Source organism: Epinephelus fuscoguttatus, linkage group LG9 (assembly GCF_011397635.1).
Source record: "Epinephelus fuscoguttatus linkage group LG9, E.fuscoguttatus.final_Chr_v1".
Classification (NCBI taxonomy): Eukaryota; Metazoa; Chordata; class Actinopteri; order Perciformes; family Serranidae; genus Epinephelus; species Epinephelus fuscoguttatus.
Genome location: NC_064760.1, coordinates 33,974,628 through 33,990,279, shown reverse-complemented (window position 1 = coordinate 33,990,279; position 15,652 = coordinate 33,974,628). Strand labels below are relative to the sequence as shown.

Below are 15,652 nucleotides of genomic sequence, written 5' to 3'. Positions count from 1 at the left end.
TAATTTCTAAACTGTGTTAGTTTTAAAATAAAATAGTAACATGACAGCAGGCTGAAAGCTGTGTTTTGCTGCCGCCTCTGGTTAAAAATTTCGAGCTTGTTTCACCTCTGACCACAGCCAGTGTCACTGATAGGTGTGGTTGGGTGCCAACAGAAGTTTGCTGTGTTGCACCAGGAACCACACCCAACAGTGATGTCACGAGGCCCTGGCGTACACCGCTACATCACTGCAGGAAGCTGAGACGTTAAGCTACTGGAGGTCAGCAAAAAAACAAGATTTCAGGGGATGTTAAGTAATCTAAACTAAACCCTAATTTCTATCGATTTTTTTCATTTCCTGTCCTTGACCTTTAATTTTTTCGTTCACAAAAATCCATGGTGTTAGTCATTTTTTTTAGATGTTGGAGTGAATTTGCCATGAAATGCACTACAATATCTTGTAATAGTTACTTCTGAGTTCTCCATTAATATTATGTAATAATTTGACTGTTTTAGCTTTAGATATATAAGCTGCCATAAAAGTCAATCTTATTTATTTACTTATTTTTCATCTATTTATTAAACTTTTTTAGACATTTTATCATTGTCATATATTTTAAATCCTTTATTTATTTCTTATTGATAACTTTTAGTTATATATCTTATATGCTTCTAAAGTTATCTTTTTAGCAATGTATTTCTATTTATCTATATACTTTTATTTATGTATTTTTATATATATTTATTTATTTTATTTTTATTTCTATTTATATATTTTATTGCTATTTCTATTTACTCTTATTCTATCTATTTTTTTAACACTTTTATTTTTAGGTTTTCTTACTTATATTTTACCTCCAGTGTTTCCTCACTGATGGCGTTACCTCAGTTCTCTCAGAAATTGCACATTTGTCTTTTTATTCTGTGAAGCACTTTGTGTTACAATTTATTGTATGAAAATGTGCTATATAAATAAAGTTTGATTGATTGATTGAATTAACTTTTAAGTAGTCAATATAGTTCTTTTACATTTTACTGTTTGCTCACCTACAATTCCCCAGCTACATCTGAGAGATTTGTAGGACGTCTACAAAGTGTTTGCTGGTGACAGGACGAGTTGTTTACAGCACTTTAATGTCACGGTTGGAACCTGCATTTGGGAACATCCCCAGACAGATTTGGATCACATTACACTGAACTACTTAACTTCCAACAGGTTTGTGGTGATGCAGTGTGAATACTTTTCCATCTTGGTATATCTAGGTTAATTTAGATTTCTGGGCCTGCTGTGGTGTAACACTCTGTGTCAGAACGGAAAGCGCAACGACACAATGACAGAGGGAGCAACGAACAGAACAGAACATGAGGGGAAGAGGGAGGGAGGAAAAAGGAGGAAAGGTTAAGAGGTCAGGAAGGAGGAGCAGGAGGAGACATGTATACAGAGGGAGAGGAGCAAGGACTGAGAGGGGAGCAGGGGCGTGTCCAGGGCGAAAGGCCCGGGGAGAAACTAGTCCCCAGAAACCACAGATTGGCCTGACTTTGTCCCCTTATCAACTAAAACTGGATTATAGATGCCCTTGGGTTGTTGGTTACGGCCGAATTAAAGTCACTGAAGATAAATCATTGTTTTTCAATGTCATAAAGCTTCTCTTACACAAATGTGTCTTAGTTTAAATGTTTCAAAACTGAAGCTTAACACAGTGACACCTATCAGACTTTTTATCTAGCTGTAGTTCTTATGGGGAAAAAAGTTAGTTGAAAATACAGTAAAATACATCAGAAAGCTGACTTTATTGATTTACTGTATTTCAGAGATCTGCTTGAAACAGGGGCAGGTGAATCAAACGCTGTCCCCTTTACCTAAATCATCACCTCACCTCACCTTTTCCTGTTTCCCCTCCCTCAAAAAGCTCTAGACACGCCACTGTAGAGGAAGGAAAGGGGGCGAGGGAGGAGGGGAGAGGGGGGGTTTCTAAATAAAGGGCCTCTGTAGGGATTGACAAGCCTACGAGAGCCTTGGCCCGGCATTGTGTGTGTGTCACAGGGTACTGATACACAAAGGCAAAGGGAAATGGGAAGGCGAGCTCGCTGGCACGGTGGAGCCAACAGCAATCGTGATTTAGGACAGGCGAGCTCTTGACTCTGACACTGAGTCAATCAAGGGCAGAATAATAAGGACAGACTATGTGGTCAGGCCTTTTGCTCGCTCTTGGCAACGGTTTGCAAAAATACTCGCAGCTTGCATGTTTTTATTCGACAGGCTGCTGAAGCCAATACGCACATTGCCAAAGCCCAGAGGACGAGCCAGATACTTGTATTTATCGATGATGTGAAACGTTCTCTGATTTTTGGACAAAGAAAGGTAGCTTTTGCTCTGATATGGTGTCCAGGTAAACACAGCATTGATTCGTATCAGGCCCATTACATTGTGTTTTCTGCACTTTCTCTCATTAATGCGTCCTTCCCAGTTAATTTGTCTACACTTGTCCAAATTTGTCAGACTGTAAGAAGAGTGCATGCAGATAGGGGAGGTTACGTGTCTTAAAAGCAGGTTAGTGGGCAGGAGAAAAAGAGGGACAGGTTGAGGGAGACCCAGTTGTTGGTTTTAGAAAGAAGATGGCACAATAATGTGTGACTGTGAGAGGATCTTGGCAAACCCTTTAAGCACAGCAAAATGAATAATAATGTTCCATACCCATTAATTTAATTCTGAGAATCTCTGCCAGCGCAGAAAGTTGTCGTGGTAAAAGGAAAGAGACAGATAGGGTCAGGTGTAATGTCCACTTTGGAGCAGATAGATTATTTTCATGTCCTATATACGCTGAACCAGAATATAAGTTAATTAGTGCTGTCAATCATAGTGATTGACGTGTGTACCGTCCAGTAACAGACAGACAACTCAGACAGCCTCAGCTCTGTGACCCCCAGAAATGATAGGAAAAAAATAAACAAATAAACGGAACGAAACCAAATAAAAAGCGAAGGGAGAAAATGAACCAAAGGCAGAAGGAAAGAGAAGCCAACAGGCAGGAAAAGGCATGCAGAGACAGTCGGACAAAGACAGCAAGACAAGAAGCCACATCACTTACTGCTATATTTACTAGACCTCATTTCTGGAGTAAACAACGGACAGAAATACAAAACAAAATCATAATAAAAAAAAACAAGACAAAAGGAAAAAAAAACAAGAAAACAAAAGATAAAAAGCAGTGAGTTACTCTCCAACATAAAAACACAGTACAGTCGATGAGGCTGGCACAGCAAATGGGGGTGGGCGCTGTAACTCGCTTGACTAATGGCAATTGTGTGCCTTCGTATTGATTACAGCATACCTCTTGTATAGCACTTTGTCCCACTACTGCTGCGTACAGCTATTATAACCTTTCATATGATTTACAGAGAAATCATCTTGGCATTCCCAATTTCCATGGCTTTGCATGCATTACTGGCTGTAAGGAGAGATGCCCATATGAAAAGTCAGCCAATCTTAAGTCCGCCCTGACCTGAACTACTCTACATTCTGACAGTGCTTAATGATCGCACCGGTAACAAATCAAGATAGATTTAAAACAGCAGAAAGCGTTCCTTCAGCTGACTGAAAGAGCGTCACAATGCAAAATAAAAGCACGCAGACAGATTTCAGCATGTGGACAAGGCTGGATGATGGGGTCAAAATAAGCATACATTACATATAGTGTGATATCTCATGATGTAAAACCTGCTCTTGGTTTAAAGACATTATTCAGTGTGAAAACTTCCACAACAGACAAACAGCAAGACAACATGGCGTGGAGCAACAGTGTTTAACCCCTGGAAACAAGAAGAAGAGGGTGATTTTCATCCCTCTTTTTTTATCTCCCTGTGATTGCTGAGCCAGTAACAGCAGCATGACGCAGCCAGTGGAGGGAGGAGTACTCTTTATGTATGAAAGTAACTTAGCCAAACCAACAGGAATCATTGGACCTTCTGTGCAGTGCTAAATTTTTATGCACGTGTCCTGAAATCTCTGGTTATCACCTGATTATACCAATAGGTGTTTCGGTGTCACTGCCCATGCAATCACAGGAGTGACAAAACATGCCCCACTGCGTCCCTATGATTTAAAGGAATAGTTAGACATTTTTGAAAACCTGCAAATTTTCTTTCTTGCTAAAAGTTTGATTAGAAAATCGATGCCAATCTCATGTCTGTGCAGTAAATACAAAGCTAGAGCCAGGGTACTGTTAGCTTAGCTTAGCATAAAGACCGGAAGATGCCCAAAAATAGTTTGACACATCAGCTTCTAAAACCACAAGTTGTAGTTTTTACACATAGTTTACAATTTAGTTACAGTTAAATTAGTCTCTATATACAGACTCTACATTCAGTGAATGTAGAGTCTGTAGGCAAACCCTGGAGACCTTGCCTCCGGAAGAAGAGCGAAAGAGCCCTGGTTTCCTGTTGTAGTTTGTAGTCTGCATGATATTGACCAATCACGTTTGAGCCGGAACATAATTTGGCGTCACTGCAAACTCTGAATCCATCGCAATGGTTCAGCATATTTACTTATATATAGATGGAAGTTGGAAACGGAAATTCGCCTCCTCCGCCCAAATCAAACCGGAATGCCAAAAAATCGGGGTCTGCCCCCAGAGGCTGTATCGCCGTCTGCCGGAAGTCAGAAGCCGAATACAGCTGATGGGTTCCGAGAATGTTCTTACCCTAACCCAGTGGTTCCCAGCTGGTGGGTCACGATCCAAAAGTGGGTTCCAGGGTGTCGTGTTTGTAAAAATGCACTTTATTTTGAATTACAGTGAATTTCTGGCACCGAGCTTTTATTGTGAAGTGCTATTTTATGCTATGGAGTCAGTGACTGCGGACAGCTATTTGACAGAGACAGAAAACTAGCTCGACGACATGGCCAAACCTAAGTATGTCACTGAATATATTAAATTGCATGGATCTTGAATTAATGACTGAGAAGAAATCTGGACCCTGTTGATGGACCAGTTGGGAAGACTTCTTTTAAGACATTTTAAAAGGAAGAGTCTGACGTCGGGGAAATATGCTTATGTCTTTGCACTAAATGTAAAGCCACAGCCAGCAGGCAGTTACCTTACTTATGTACAAAGACTTAACACAGGAAAGGAATGCTTCACCCCCAAAACCATCACTTGTGTATCAGTTACTCACCTCATGTTACATAGAATTCATGTTGAAAACGTTTTACTTGTGACGTGAACATGGTGAACAAAGAATCCAAAAACAGAATAAAAATGCTTGATGAATTTTAAGTTAATGGGGGCCACCTTTAACAACAGATGTCAAAACATCCACTTACAAACTCTCACACAACTCGTGCAATATAACCCAAGTCTGATAAATCCAGTCGTATGCTCAGTACTTCCCGAACAGACGGCTCTTTCGGACAAGGAACTGAACTGAAAAGAGAACACTGTCACACAATAACACAAACTAACTAACTGATTGAGGCATCAAAAGACCAGCAGCTCCCATGTTCAGCTAGGAAAATTACTGCTTTTGTCCACAGAGTCAGTTAAATTTCACTTTTAGTTTAATTCTCTGCCTGAAAGGGCCGTCTGTTTGGGAAGCAATGAGCAAACATCTGGATAAATGAACTTAGATTATACTGTATACTTGTATGGCAGTTTCTAAATGGATGTTTTGATATAGTTTTGATGTTGTTAAACGTGGACCCCTACGCTTCAATTCATCATGAATTTTCTCTGTTTTTGGATTTTTCGTTCACTGCCACTGGACCAGTTGAGAACCACCGCCCCAACCAATCTCACTCCTCTTGCCTCAACCTAACCAATTCAACCACCAAAGGCAGTGACTACTAGCCAATCAGAGACAGAGTAGAGCAGATGAAGCCTTTGCCATCCTAGGAAAGAAATTTTGGCATCCTGCTACGTCACCTGACTTCATAACTACTACTGCTACTAGAGGTCAGTGCCTAACAATAAACTTAAATATGGGTTGTAATAGCCGATCTGTTTAATATGTGAATCAGTGAGCTTTAGAGGTGCTGGTTGGTGGATTTTGTTATTGTTGGTCAGAGCCAGGATAGATGTTTCCTCTTGTTTCCAGTCTTTATGCTAAGCCAAGCCAAATCTTTCCTGGCTGTTGTTTCAGACACAAAATACAAACCAAAGTAAATATGTGCATTTAACAAAAATGTCAAACTATTCCTTTAATTCAATTAAACTTTAATGAGGAGCAAAACATGTGACAGCATTTTGAACATAGTAGAAATCAGCCCTGGAACATGTCAAGCAGCATTTAGCCACATGCCATAACGAAAGATTTTATCAGATGATCCATGGATGCTCAGAGTATAAACAATAAGCTATAAACTCTAATCTCTTAGTTCAGGACAGAATCCACTGAAACTATGAAAATCAATATCACAAAGGGACTGACCCTCAGATAGATACAACCATGAGTGATGTTTTCAAATCTCATTACATTAAAACTTGAATTGCTGAACATATTCTGACCCTAAATCTCATTCTTATTCACTTGCCAAATTATTTGGATTGTGGACACACTGTAGCTTCTCGTAATGACTGGCGGCTGTTCAAAACAATGTCAGAAGGACTTACATTGTTCTCCATCTAAAGCCTCCAATTGTCAGTCGTGCTCCTACTCCAAAATATAAAATCAATGAGACTTTTCTCTTTGTTTGGAAGGGAGGCAAAACACAGAGTGAGAACTCTCAACCTTGTATTCAGAATTTTTATTCACATAGTTAAGTCTTGATCTGCCTTTTTTTTGTGCTAAAAGTCTTAACAGCACCGATGGACCATCTACAAAGACAAGTGACAAAGTGTTCCAACAGAAACAAATAAATCCAACCTCCTGTTTTTATTATTGTGTTAATTCTCTGTCTCCTCTGTTTCTGTTTGTGCAGTTCTCTGGATCAAGCTGCAATAGAAATATTTTGTGTGCAATTTGCAGCTAAAAAAACCCCACAGAATTTTAAAATGTAAGAGCAGAAACAACGAAAAAATGTTTTTTTTAGCAGCTTTCTAGGTCAAGTATCTCAGTATGTAATGTGCACTATTTAAGAATACAGGCAGATGAACTGGTGTGAAACATGTCTTAGGTGTAAATTCTAAATGATAAAATATATGATTGTTTGTTTCTGGTGACCAGAGGAGCACCACGGAGGAACCAGGGGAGACAAGGAGAGGAAGGGGTGGACATAGAGGCATGCAAACTCACATTCACACACACTTACGTCAGTTTACATGAAACACGAGAGCAGGTTTGCAAACAAACACGCACACGCACACACACAGCGCTCCCTCCATCCAACCCCTCCGATGTAGCATGCAGCATCTCAGTGAGAAGGAGACAGACAAGAGCAAATGGACATACTGTAGAAACCGGCCATGACGGAGTTTTGACAGTGGTCCCCCGTATAGTCATTGGGACACCTGATGGAGGGAAAACAAGACACAGAGGGGGGAAGGGAGGTGGGTTAGGGTTAAAGATACAGAGGGAAGAGAAAGAGGGTAAAACAGGAGGAGAGAAAGAAGGAGAAGTACATGAGGACAGATAGAAAGGAGGGCAAAGGAGAGAGGAAGGGAAGGAGGGAGACATAAGAGAGCAGAGAGATGAGGGATTAGAAACAGCACAATCCACCAACTACAGAGAGAGCGATGACCTGCATACCGTGACATCACCGCCATCAAAATGACATCACTGCTACAGTTAAGACATCATCACAATCATGGGGGTCATGTGATGGTGGTGCAGGAAGTAGGAGGGGTCAAACGTACAGTTGTTAACCTCCAACCCCTCTCACACACAAACACAGATGCACGCAAACACACAAACACACACTAACAGTTGCGTTATTATGGACTCACATTCACTGCATCCATTTGTTAACCTCTGACTAAAACTATGATGAAATAAAGAAGCAAAGCAAAGGAAGATTTGTTAAATACAGTATAAAATAAGTCTAAAAACAGAAAACTGTAAAGTGAGTTTCACAAAGCAGAAGCAAAGTAAGACGAGAGAAAACTTTCCTGGCATATATACCTGCATGGTGCGTGGGTCATTTATTTTTAACATCACATTCAGTTCTTCTTAATAAGTGTACGTTCTCATGATGTTTTTATTTTAAAACAAGAGTCTGACATTATCAAAGATTAACAAAACAATCTAAAAAGTCAAAGGACAACAAGGTCATCTTCATCGGCTAACATGTCAGCCAGGATGTGTTAAGCAACATGCAAAGAAAGTCTGCACCAACTCCTAAGAAAACTATCTGTTTTTTAGCGGCTAAATGCTCCACTTTCTTCTTCACTAACTTTGTCTGATGTTTGGGGCTGAGTAGGTAGCATATTGTGGTTTCAGCTGACTGCTTTTATTGGACATCAGGCTGATGAGAGCTGTGAGAGTGAACCTAAACATTAAAGTTTTGGGCCACTCATAGAATGAGCCTAAAGAAACCATAATGAGCTGCGGAAGCGGCAGAAAATAAGTCATCATTTTCTGTGGGTTTGTCACTACAAAGGACCAACAGGGTGTAGGGGTGCGCACCAAACTTCCAAAGGTGCTGCATCATGAAACAAACTGAAGACAAAAATCAGACAAAAAACTCTTCGTCGTCAAGCATGGTCAAATGACCATCACAAAGCAGAACAAGCAATAGTCACACACACATTCATCAAACAGGTGGTTGTGATCAGTATGATTGGAGTCAGACTGGACCAATCAGATAAAACCGTCTCATACTCTCATATAGGGGATAAAGCATGTGTCATTATAAGTGACACCTTTCACATTACTCATATGTCCCACTGTAACTATAAATATAATAGCTGGAGCAGCTTCAATGCAGTGCTAAAAAAAATGTACTAAAACGATTTTATAAACATACAAAATGTGGATGGCATATGGAATAGGGGCATCTCTGACTCTCTGATTGGTCAAGTCTTGCCTATTGTTGACTGATTAACTGATTCTTTTAATCATTTGGTTTTTTGGTCACTAATCCATATTCTCATTTGAGAGAGTGGCTTCTATTTTTTCCCCACACAAGACAACAAAAGCTGAAACACCCAATTAAACAATTTACGCTCTTGCCTTGGCATATAAATATATTTCATAATACGTGTTCAGACAGACAGAACACGGCTCTTAGTTTGATTTCATAGCCTTCCTTTTTGTGGTTCTAAATAGATCTTTTAGCCCTTAGATAGAGATGCAAACCTGGATGTGTGAAAAAACCTGGATACAGCGTTGGAGGTGGGGCCCAGTTCATTCCTATGAATGTTGCCCAGTGGCTCAGGAAGCCAAATAAGACCAACTGCTGCATATAAAATTTGGGTAAGATGATGACACAGATGATGAATGATCCAGTTGAATTCGACTCCCAAGGCGATCCTCACCCAGCTGTCAATTCGATTGAGAGTATAAAAAAAAGTTATTTGAGAGAAAGTTTTTTTTTTCTCAGAAACTTTTTTTTAAATCTCAAATTATTTTTTTTATGTTCTATGACAAAATACTTTCTCTCAAAACTTTTTTAGTCTCAAATATTATTATTTTTTGGTATCAGTGTGAAAACTTTTTCTCTCAAACATTTTTTTTTCTCTCATATCATTTATTTTCTCGCATGTAATAAAGACACAAATCTAACTCCATAGGGTTGGCCAAGCTGGCTACTTGCGGTTTAGTGCTCTGCTGACTTCAATGGGATTAAAACGATTTAATCATGTGGCTCTTTTAGACTTTCAAGATGTTATTGGACCTAATGGATCAAATTCTGGCCGGGTAAACGAGTCATTCTGCAGACTGAAAGAAAATTTATCCACTGATTTACAGACATCTTTTTCAAAATGTAAGTCTATGGGAAACAGTCTTTTTGGGTCACAGGGCATCACGTGAAAGTGTAATTCCACTGTTTGGCCACTGCAGAAATTGTCTTCAAAGGCAAGTGCACTTCCTGGGGCCTGTTTCTATACACGCCCTTCTTATTTTGACAGAGTTGTTAATTAATTCAAAAAATAATTAGCGCTCTATTAGCGCCACATTCATATGTGAATGCTCTCCTTCATAAATTTATGCCAAAATAGGCTATGTATTGACAGTCAAATCAGGCTCCTTAGATCCTTCTTGGACCGAATTGTCAAATATTCAGCTATTCAGGGTCAGCACTGATACAGAATATGTAAACATACTGCATCCCTGGCCTCCTGGATACTTCTGTTTATGACTTGATCAATACGATGCAGTGTACAGTTACAGCTGTGGTTAGAACTCCAACCAGCACATAGTAGACTGTGCCTTGTAGAGGTCAGTGAATTTTGAGGTCAAGGTTTAATGAAGCTGAAACTTGGGGTGGAAACACCCAGCAGGAAATCAAATAGGTGTGCCCTGTTTAATCATGCATATGCAGTGGTATAGGAGAGTGCAGCCGCAACAGAAACAACATCCTTGCTGTGTGTGATGCTGTGCTTGTGTGTGAAAGCCTGGTAACCCATCGCAAACTTGTCACGACAAAAAAAATCTCTACGTGCACCCTGTAAACTAAGCCTTACAAAATGAAGACTTGTCAAGATGACCTTCTGACAAATGCAAAAATGGCGATGTGTAAAATATAACTGGTTTTAACAACGACAGAAGACTGACACACACACACACACACACACACACACATACTGCACATACACACAGAGATACAGAGAGACAGAGAGACAGAGAGCCCTCCACAGTGTGTGAGCATGAAAATGGTTGGAATAGGTTTTGGTATTTCTCAGGCATAAATAACAGCAACAGTTTACATGCAGCTGCAGAATGTGGTGTTTTGTTTCTGGATGGGTGGCGAGCTGTCAGTGATACCACGGGCTGAATATGATTCATATTCAGGCAACAGCCATCAAACTCACAACACTGAAACTAACAAGTAGGCTCCTCACTGCATCACAGTCACTCCAAAATTGATATACATATACAGTCCAAAATATTTTTATGTTTTTTGTTACTTCTGATGCAAAGTATTGATACTGCCACTCTTTCCTGTGAATCCTTATCTTTACCCGAAACACTACAGGACCTCATTTCAATTGATGTCCTTGAGAAAATAAAGAAATCTTTTGGAGAGAGCGCTTCAAATTCTGAAATGTCTTGAATTATGTGTTATAATGAGTGTCACGGCTTTTTACCCAGCCAGGCATAATTGACTTCATCTCTTTATTGCTATAAGTGATAGTAGATCAGCTTTTACTGCAGTCAAATGAAAAATAGGCATGTTACAGAAAATCTGATCCAACTGCAGCGCACATTATACCGTAGATGAATCACAGCAATTGATGAACCACAGTGTTATGATATCATGGGTGTGGCCCCATTACAGTCATTATAGCATAACAGAAGCGCTCTAGCTCTAATAGCCATATTGTATTTATTACAGTGATTTAATATCTGGTCAACAAATGTATCCAGTTTAAAAGGCGAGGACCTCCGTCTACCCCCGTGCATATACTGTCTATATAACTGACTGGGGATCCTTTTCTCCTCTTTCTCACCACTAAAGAGACAACTTGCTTTTTGAATCAATTACAGCAAAAACCCTCGGAAGAGCCCACTCAGCAATTTCCCATAGAGTTATAAATAGAGCAGAGAGAGAGAGAGAGAGAGAGGTGGGAGACACTTGGAGCAGAGGCAGCCCTATGTCGGCAGAGCTTTTACTGTATATCATTTCTTTTCTCCTTCTCCTCTTTTCTTTCTGCCTCTCATTTCCACTCTTCTCTCCACCCTTTTTTATCTGCACATGCTTGCCCCCCCCCCCAGCCCCCCTCCCCCGACAGTACTGTTCTTTCAGCCCTGGGAACGAGCACAGAGGGGAAGAAAAGCCAGCACACCTTTTGTTCCAACCATCTGAATGAAAGCAAAGCCTGTGATTCATTTTGTTATATTCATTATACAAAGGCTCATCACATTTAAGAGAGTGAAAAAAAACCACAGACAGCCATGGACATTATGTCAAAGCTTCAATATTAGCCTGAACTCATGGCATTTGTAGATTAGATTGATTAAACTTTATTGATCCAAATAGGATATTTGGAATATTTAACCTATAGCTGGGAATACATGGGCTAATGTTTACAGCTGGCACCCGGCAGAGTTTCGTAATAAGCTTTAGATTGATCACAGCTATCTGCAACCCTACACATAAAGCTATAACATAGGTTGAAAGGAACACTGAGTAAGTAAGACACACCAAGCTTTCACTGCCAACAGCTTGCCAGGGGGCATGTTTGCATGCACTGATCTCCACTTTAACCTCCACACTTTGTTTTAGCCAGGGTGCCTTTCTGTATGTGGCGTCCTCCACTTTAACCTACAGACTCCATTTTGCAGTACAGCATTACTTTCCCCTTCAGGGAAGAGGAGATTATACGTTTCCATGGTCGGCACAAAGGAGCTTGCAAATACCACCTCAAATTTCAGGGATATTAACAATTTTTGCTGGCTGCCAGTGCCATGTGGTGCACTGCATCGTGAGCATCTTGGTGTGTGAGTGTGTGAGTGGGGGTCTACATATCTCTGAAGCGAACAAGCCGAGCAGACAGTCTACAGACAGCCGTCTTATTTACATCCTGTTATCCACTGGCCCAAGCAGACAGGCCAACAAAGGATGACAAAGCTGAGAAGCTACAGTAACTCTCTGGAAACTGCTGGCTGGTCTGCTGCTACCTTGCTAGCCTGCCGTAGCTTCTTGATGTATGCCGTGTGTTCGCATGTGGCACAATCATGCACAGGAGGTTGTACAGTCCTGCCCATTTTGTACTCCTAAATTGCTATATACGCAGCCTCTAATGCCGATATGCACCCTCTCAAACAAAGTTTTCTGCTTGTCAGCACCATGGAAAAAAAAAATCCTGATTTATCCTTCAGCAATGACCGGAAGGTATATCAGATGAGAGATAGAGAGAAAGGCAGGGGGAGAGAGAGAGAGTGAAGGGGGGAAGCAAGGGATAGAAATATGTATTTATAGAAAGAAATGGAAATGAAGAAACAAAGAGTGTAGATCTGGAACAGACACCAAAGGATCTAAGGATGGATTTCTAGCAGATACATCCAATTGTACAGGAAGCATAACAACAAAGCTCTTGATCATGCACGTCTATACACGCCATCTGTCAGCTGCACTGTCAGGGGAAGTGTTTGTTACACATCTACAAAATGACCCCGTATGTATAGCAAGTTGGAACTGAAAGATTACAAACTTCAGTTTAGAAAATATAGATTTCACAAAGAGAAACACAAGGACTTTTTCTTAGCTCAGGTTAAAGGAACAGTTCACCCCAAAATCAAAGATACGTAATCTTCCTCTTACCTGTAGTGCTATTTTTGTGTGCTGGAGATATCAGCCGTAGAGATGTCTGCCTTCGCTTGAATATAATGGAACCAGACGGCACTCATGCTAAAAATATACATTTAATAAAACTCAAAGACAATGTCTCTTTCCAAAAATCATGGCCTGGATACTCAAGATAATCCACAGACTTTGTTGTAAGCAGTTTTATGTAGGATGGCGTCCGCCAAGGAGGACGCCATTAAAGTTTACAGTTCAGCTCATGCTGTGGCGAGCACAGGCCTCTCATCCAAGGGTGTAGCTTGGTACAAAGAAAATAGTTCCTACATGAAACTGTTCACATCAAGGCCTGTGGATCAACTTGAATAATGAGGTCATGATCTCTGGAAAGAGACATTGATGTTGAGTGTTTCAAATGTTTGTTTTTTGGGGGTTTTTTTAGCGCTTTGAGCACCACAGGCCAACTGCCATCTAGTTCTATTGCTTTGGAGCGATAGCAGACATCTCTGCGGCCGATACCTCCAGCACTTGGCAACTCACACCAAAACAATCCTAAGTGAAAAGAAGCACTACAAGTGAGAAAAATTTGTATTTTTTCTTACATTTTGGGGTGAATTATCCCTTTAATACAAAGTTTTGGTTGCAAATGCAATTTGTACAGCATTAAGCTTACAGTTGTTGGCCTACTGTGCCATTTAATGTATACCAAAGAAGGGCAATCTTACTAGCTAATCAATCTCGAAACCCATCTGCTATTGGTCTGGGCCAATATTCTGGGCTGATCCGGTGTAGCCAACAGATATCCAGGCCACAACTGTCTTTTCCATTTGCCTGTTATATTAGCTTATCTCTATAAATAGATACCTGCATACGAATGCAAATAAATTTGACAACGGTCATATAAAATTAACTCATCCTCAGATGATAGCCACTGGATTCCAAGATTGCATTTCAACCAGTCAAACGTACTTGGTCAATACTAGTTGGACTACAAGCAGAAACCAAAACACTTCCAGTGCCAAAGATTTGTCCTATCACCTACAGATTCCACATACATATGTAAATTCTCCTTATAGAGACCATTACTGATATGATGCTTTTTCAACCTCTACTCGTGTGAGGTGCTGCAAGCTCCAGATTGTTGTAACCAGGGTTTGAATATTCTCCTTTGTTGCCAACATGCATATTGCTGTCAATGTAACTTGTGACATGTTCATATAAATAAATATCTGTTTTTCTCAGTAATAAGTTCATATAACACAGCAGTGATTCATCTGATATCCAGTTCATGGAAATTTTCTTGCACTTGCTGTTCTAAACACCTACCAGTCTGGTAGCGCTTTCCTGGGAAAAATCCTCCCACTCACAGGAAGTGATGCATTTTATGTTAACAGTTTATTTCAAATAAACAGAAGAAGAAGGACTAGATACTTAGCATGCAGAGTGAACCCTGTTAACCACTCCCGCTCTGCGTCAATGCAGAAATAGTTGTGGCGTCACTATTACTACATTTCAGATCCAGCTTGCATGAATGTGACCATTAGTTTGTTAGGCAGCTCATTCTGTTTCCTCCCTAGTGGGACAACGCAAAACATGGTGTATGTCTTACTCACATTATCCCCACACAGGAACTCAGCACCTGCTCAACATGTTCAGTTTAAAAAAAAACAACAACAACAATCACACTGGCTGCTCTCTGTCTGCTTGATGCATTCATGCATGAGTGTGTGTGTCTTGAGTGTTGACTGCCAAACTACATAGCAGCTACAGAGTTTCTTGTCACAAAGTAAAAGCTTTAAAAAAAACCACACACACAATATGAAAATACACATTGTTGTGATGATGTGGATTTGGTAGCTTCCTCCAATAGAATGTGCATCAAACCTCTCTCAAGTCTTGGAAGGCTGAGTTTGACGCAGCATGTGAACGCACCACAGCACAACATCACACATCAGCTGCACAGTCACAAATCAACCTACCAAAAGGTATGGAGCAGGATAAGTAAGACAATAACAATAAAATTACAGAACTGTAGTCCAGTAAGAGAGGGAAACAACTTCAGAACAGACGGACAATACAGTAAATACCAGTGAAGTATCATATTTACTTCTGATCGTGCCTCGGTAAAAGACATAATGCTGTGTGACTGTTGCAGTTTTTCAGTGAACACTGTGGAGAACTCAGCTTTATGCAATCTCACCTATAACAAGCACTTTTGCTATGTTGCAAGCTTCCCCACGATCCTCTGCTCTCTGTCAGCTTTACAAGTTAGAGTGCAGTGACAAAAGTGGTGGTTACACCACATTTGGACTTTTCATTATTAATAATCAAAGTATTC

The 15,652-nt window shown here is 40.3% G+C and overlaps 1 protein-coding gene across 6 annotated transcripts in view; it reads right to left on the bottom strand.

Annotated features, from left to right (window-relative positions):
- The window catches only part of nrg2b (neuregulin 2b), a 90,123-nt gene that overhangs the window by 20,621 nt on the left and 53,850 nt on the right, over window positions 1-15,652 (bottom strand). For 5 of the 6 annotated variants that reach the window (XM_049585562.1, XM_049585565.1, XM_049585564.1 and 2 more), the window contains 2 exons: window positions 7,362-7,420; window positions 2,674-2,697 (listed from right to left, as the gene is read on the bottom strand). In XM_049585562.1, coding sequence (XP_049441519.1) covers window positions 2,674-2,697; window positions 7,362-7,420 — 83 coding nt within the window. The remainder of the gene's footprint in view (window positions 1-2,673; window positions 2,698-7,361; window positions 7,421-15,652) is intronic. The other variant, XM_049585563.1, reaches the window with a different exon arrangement.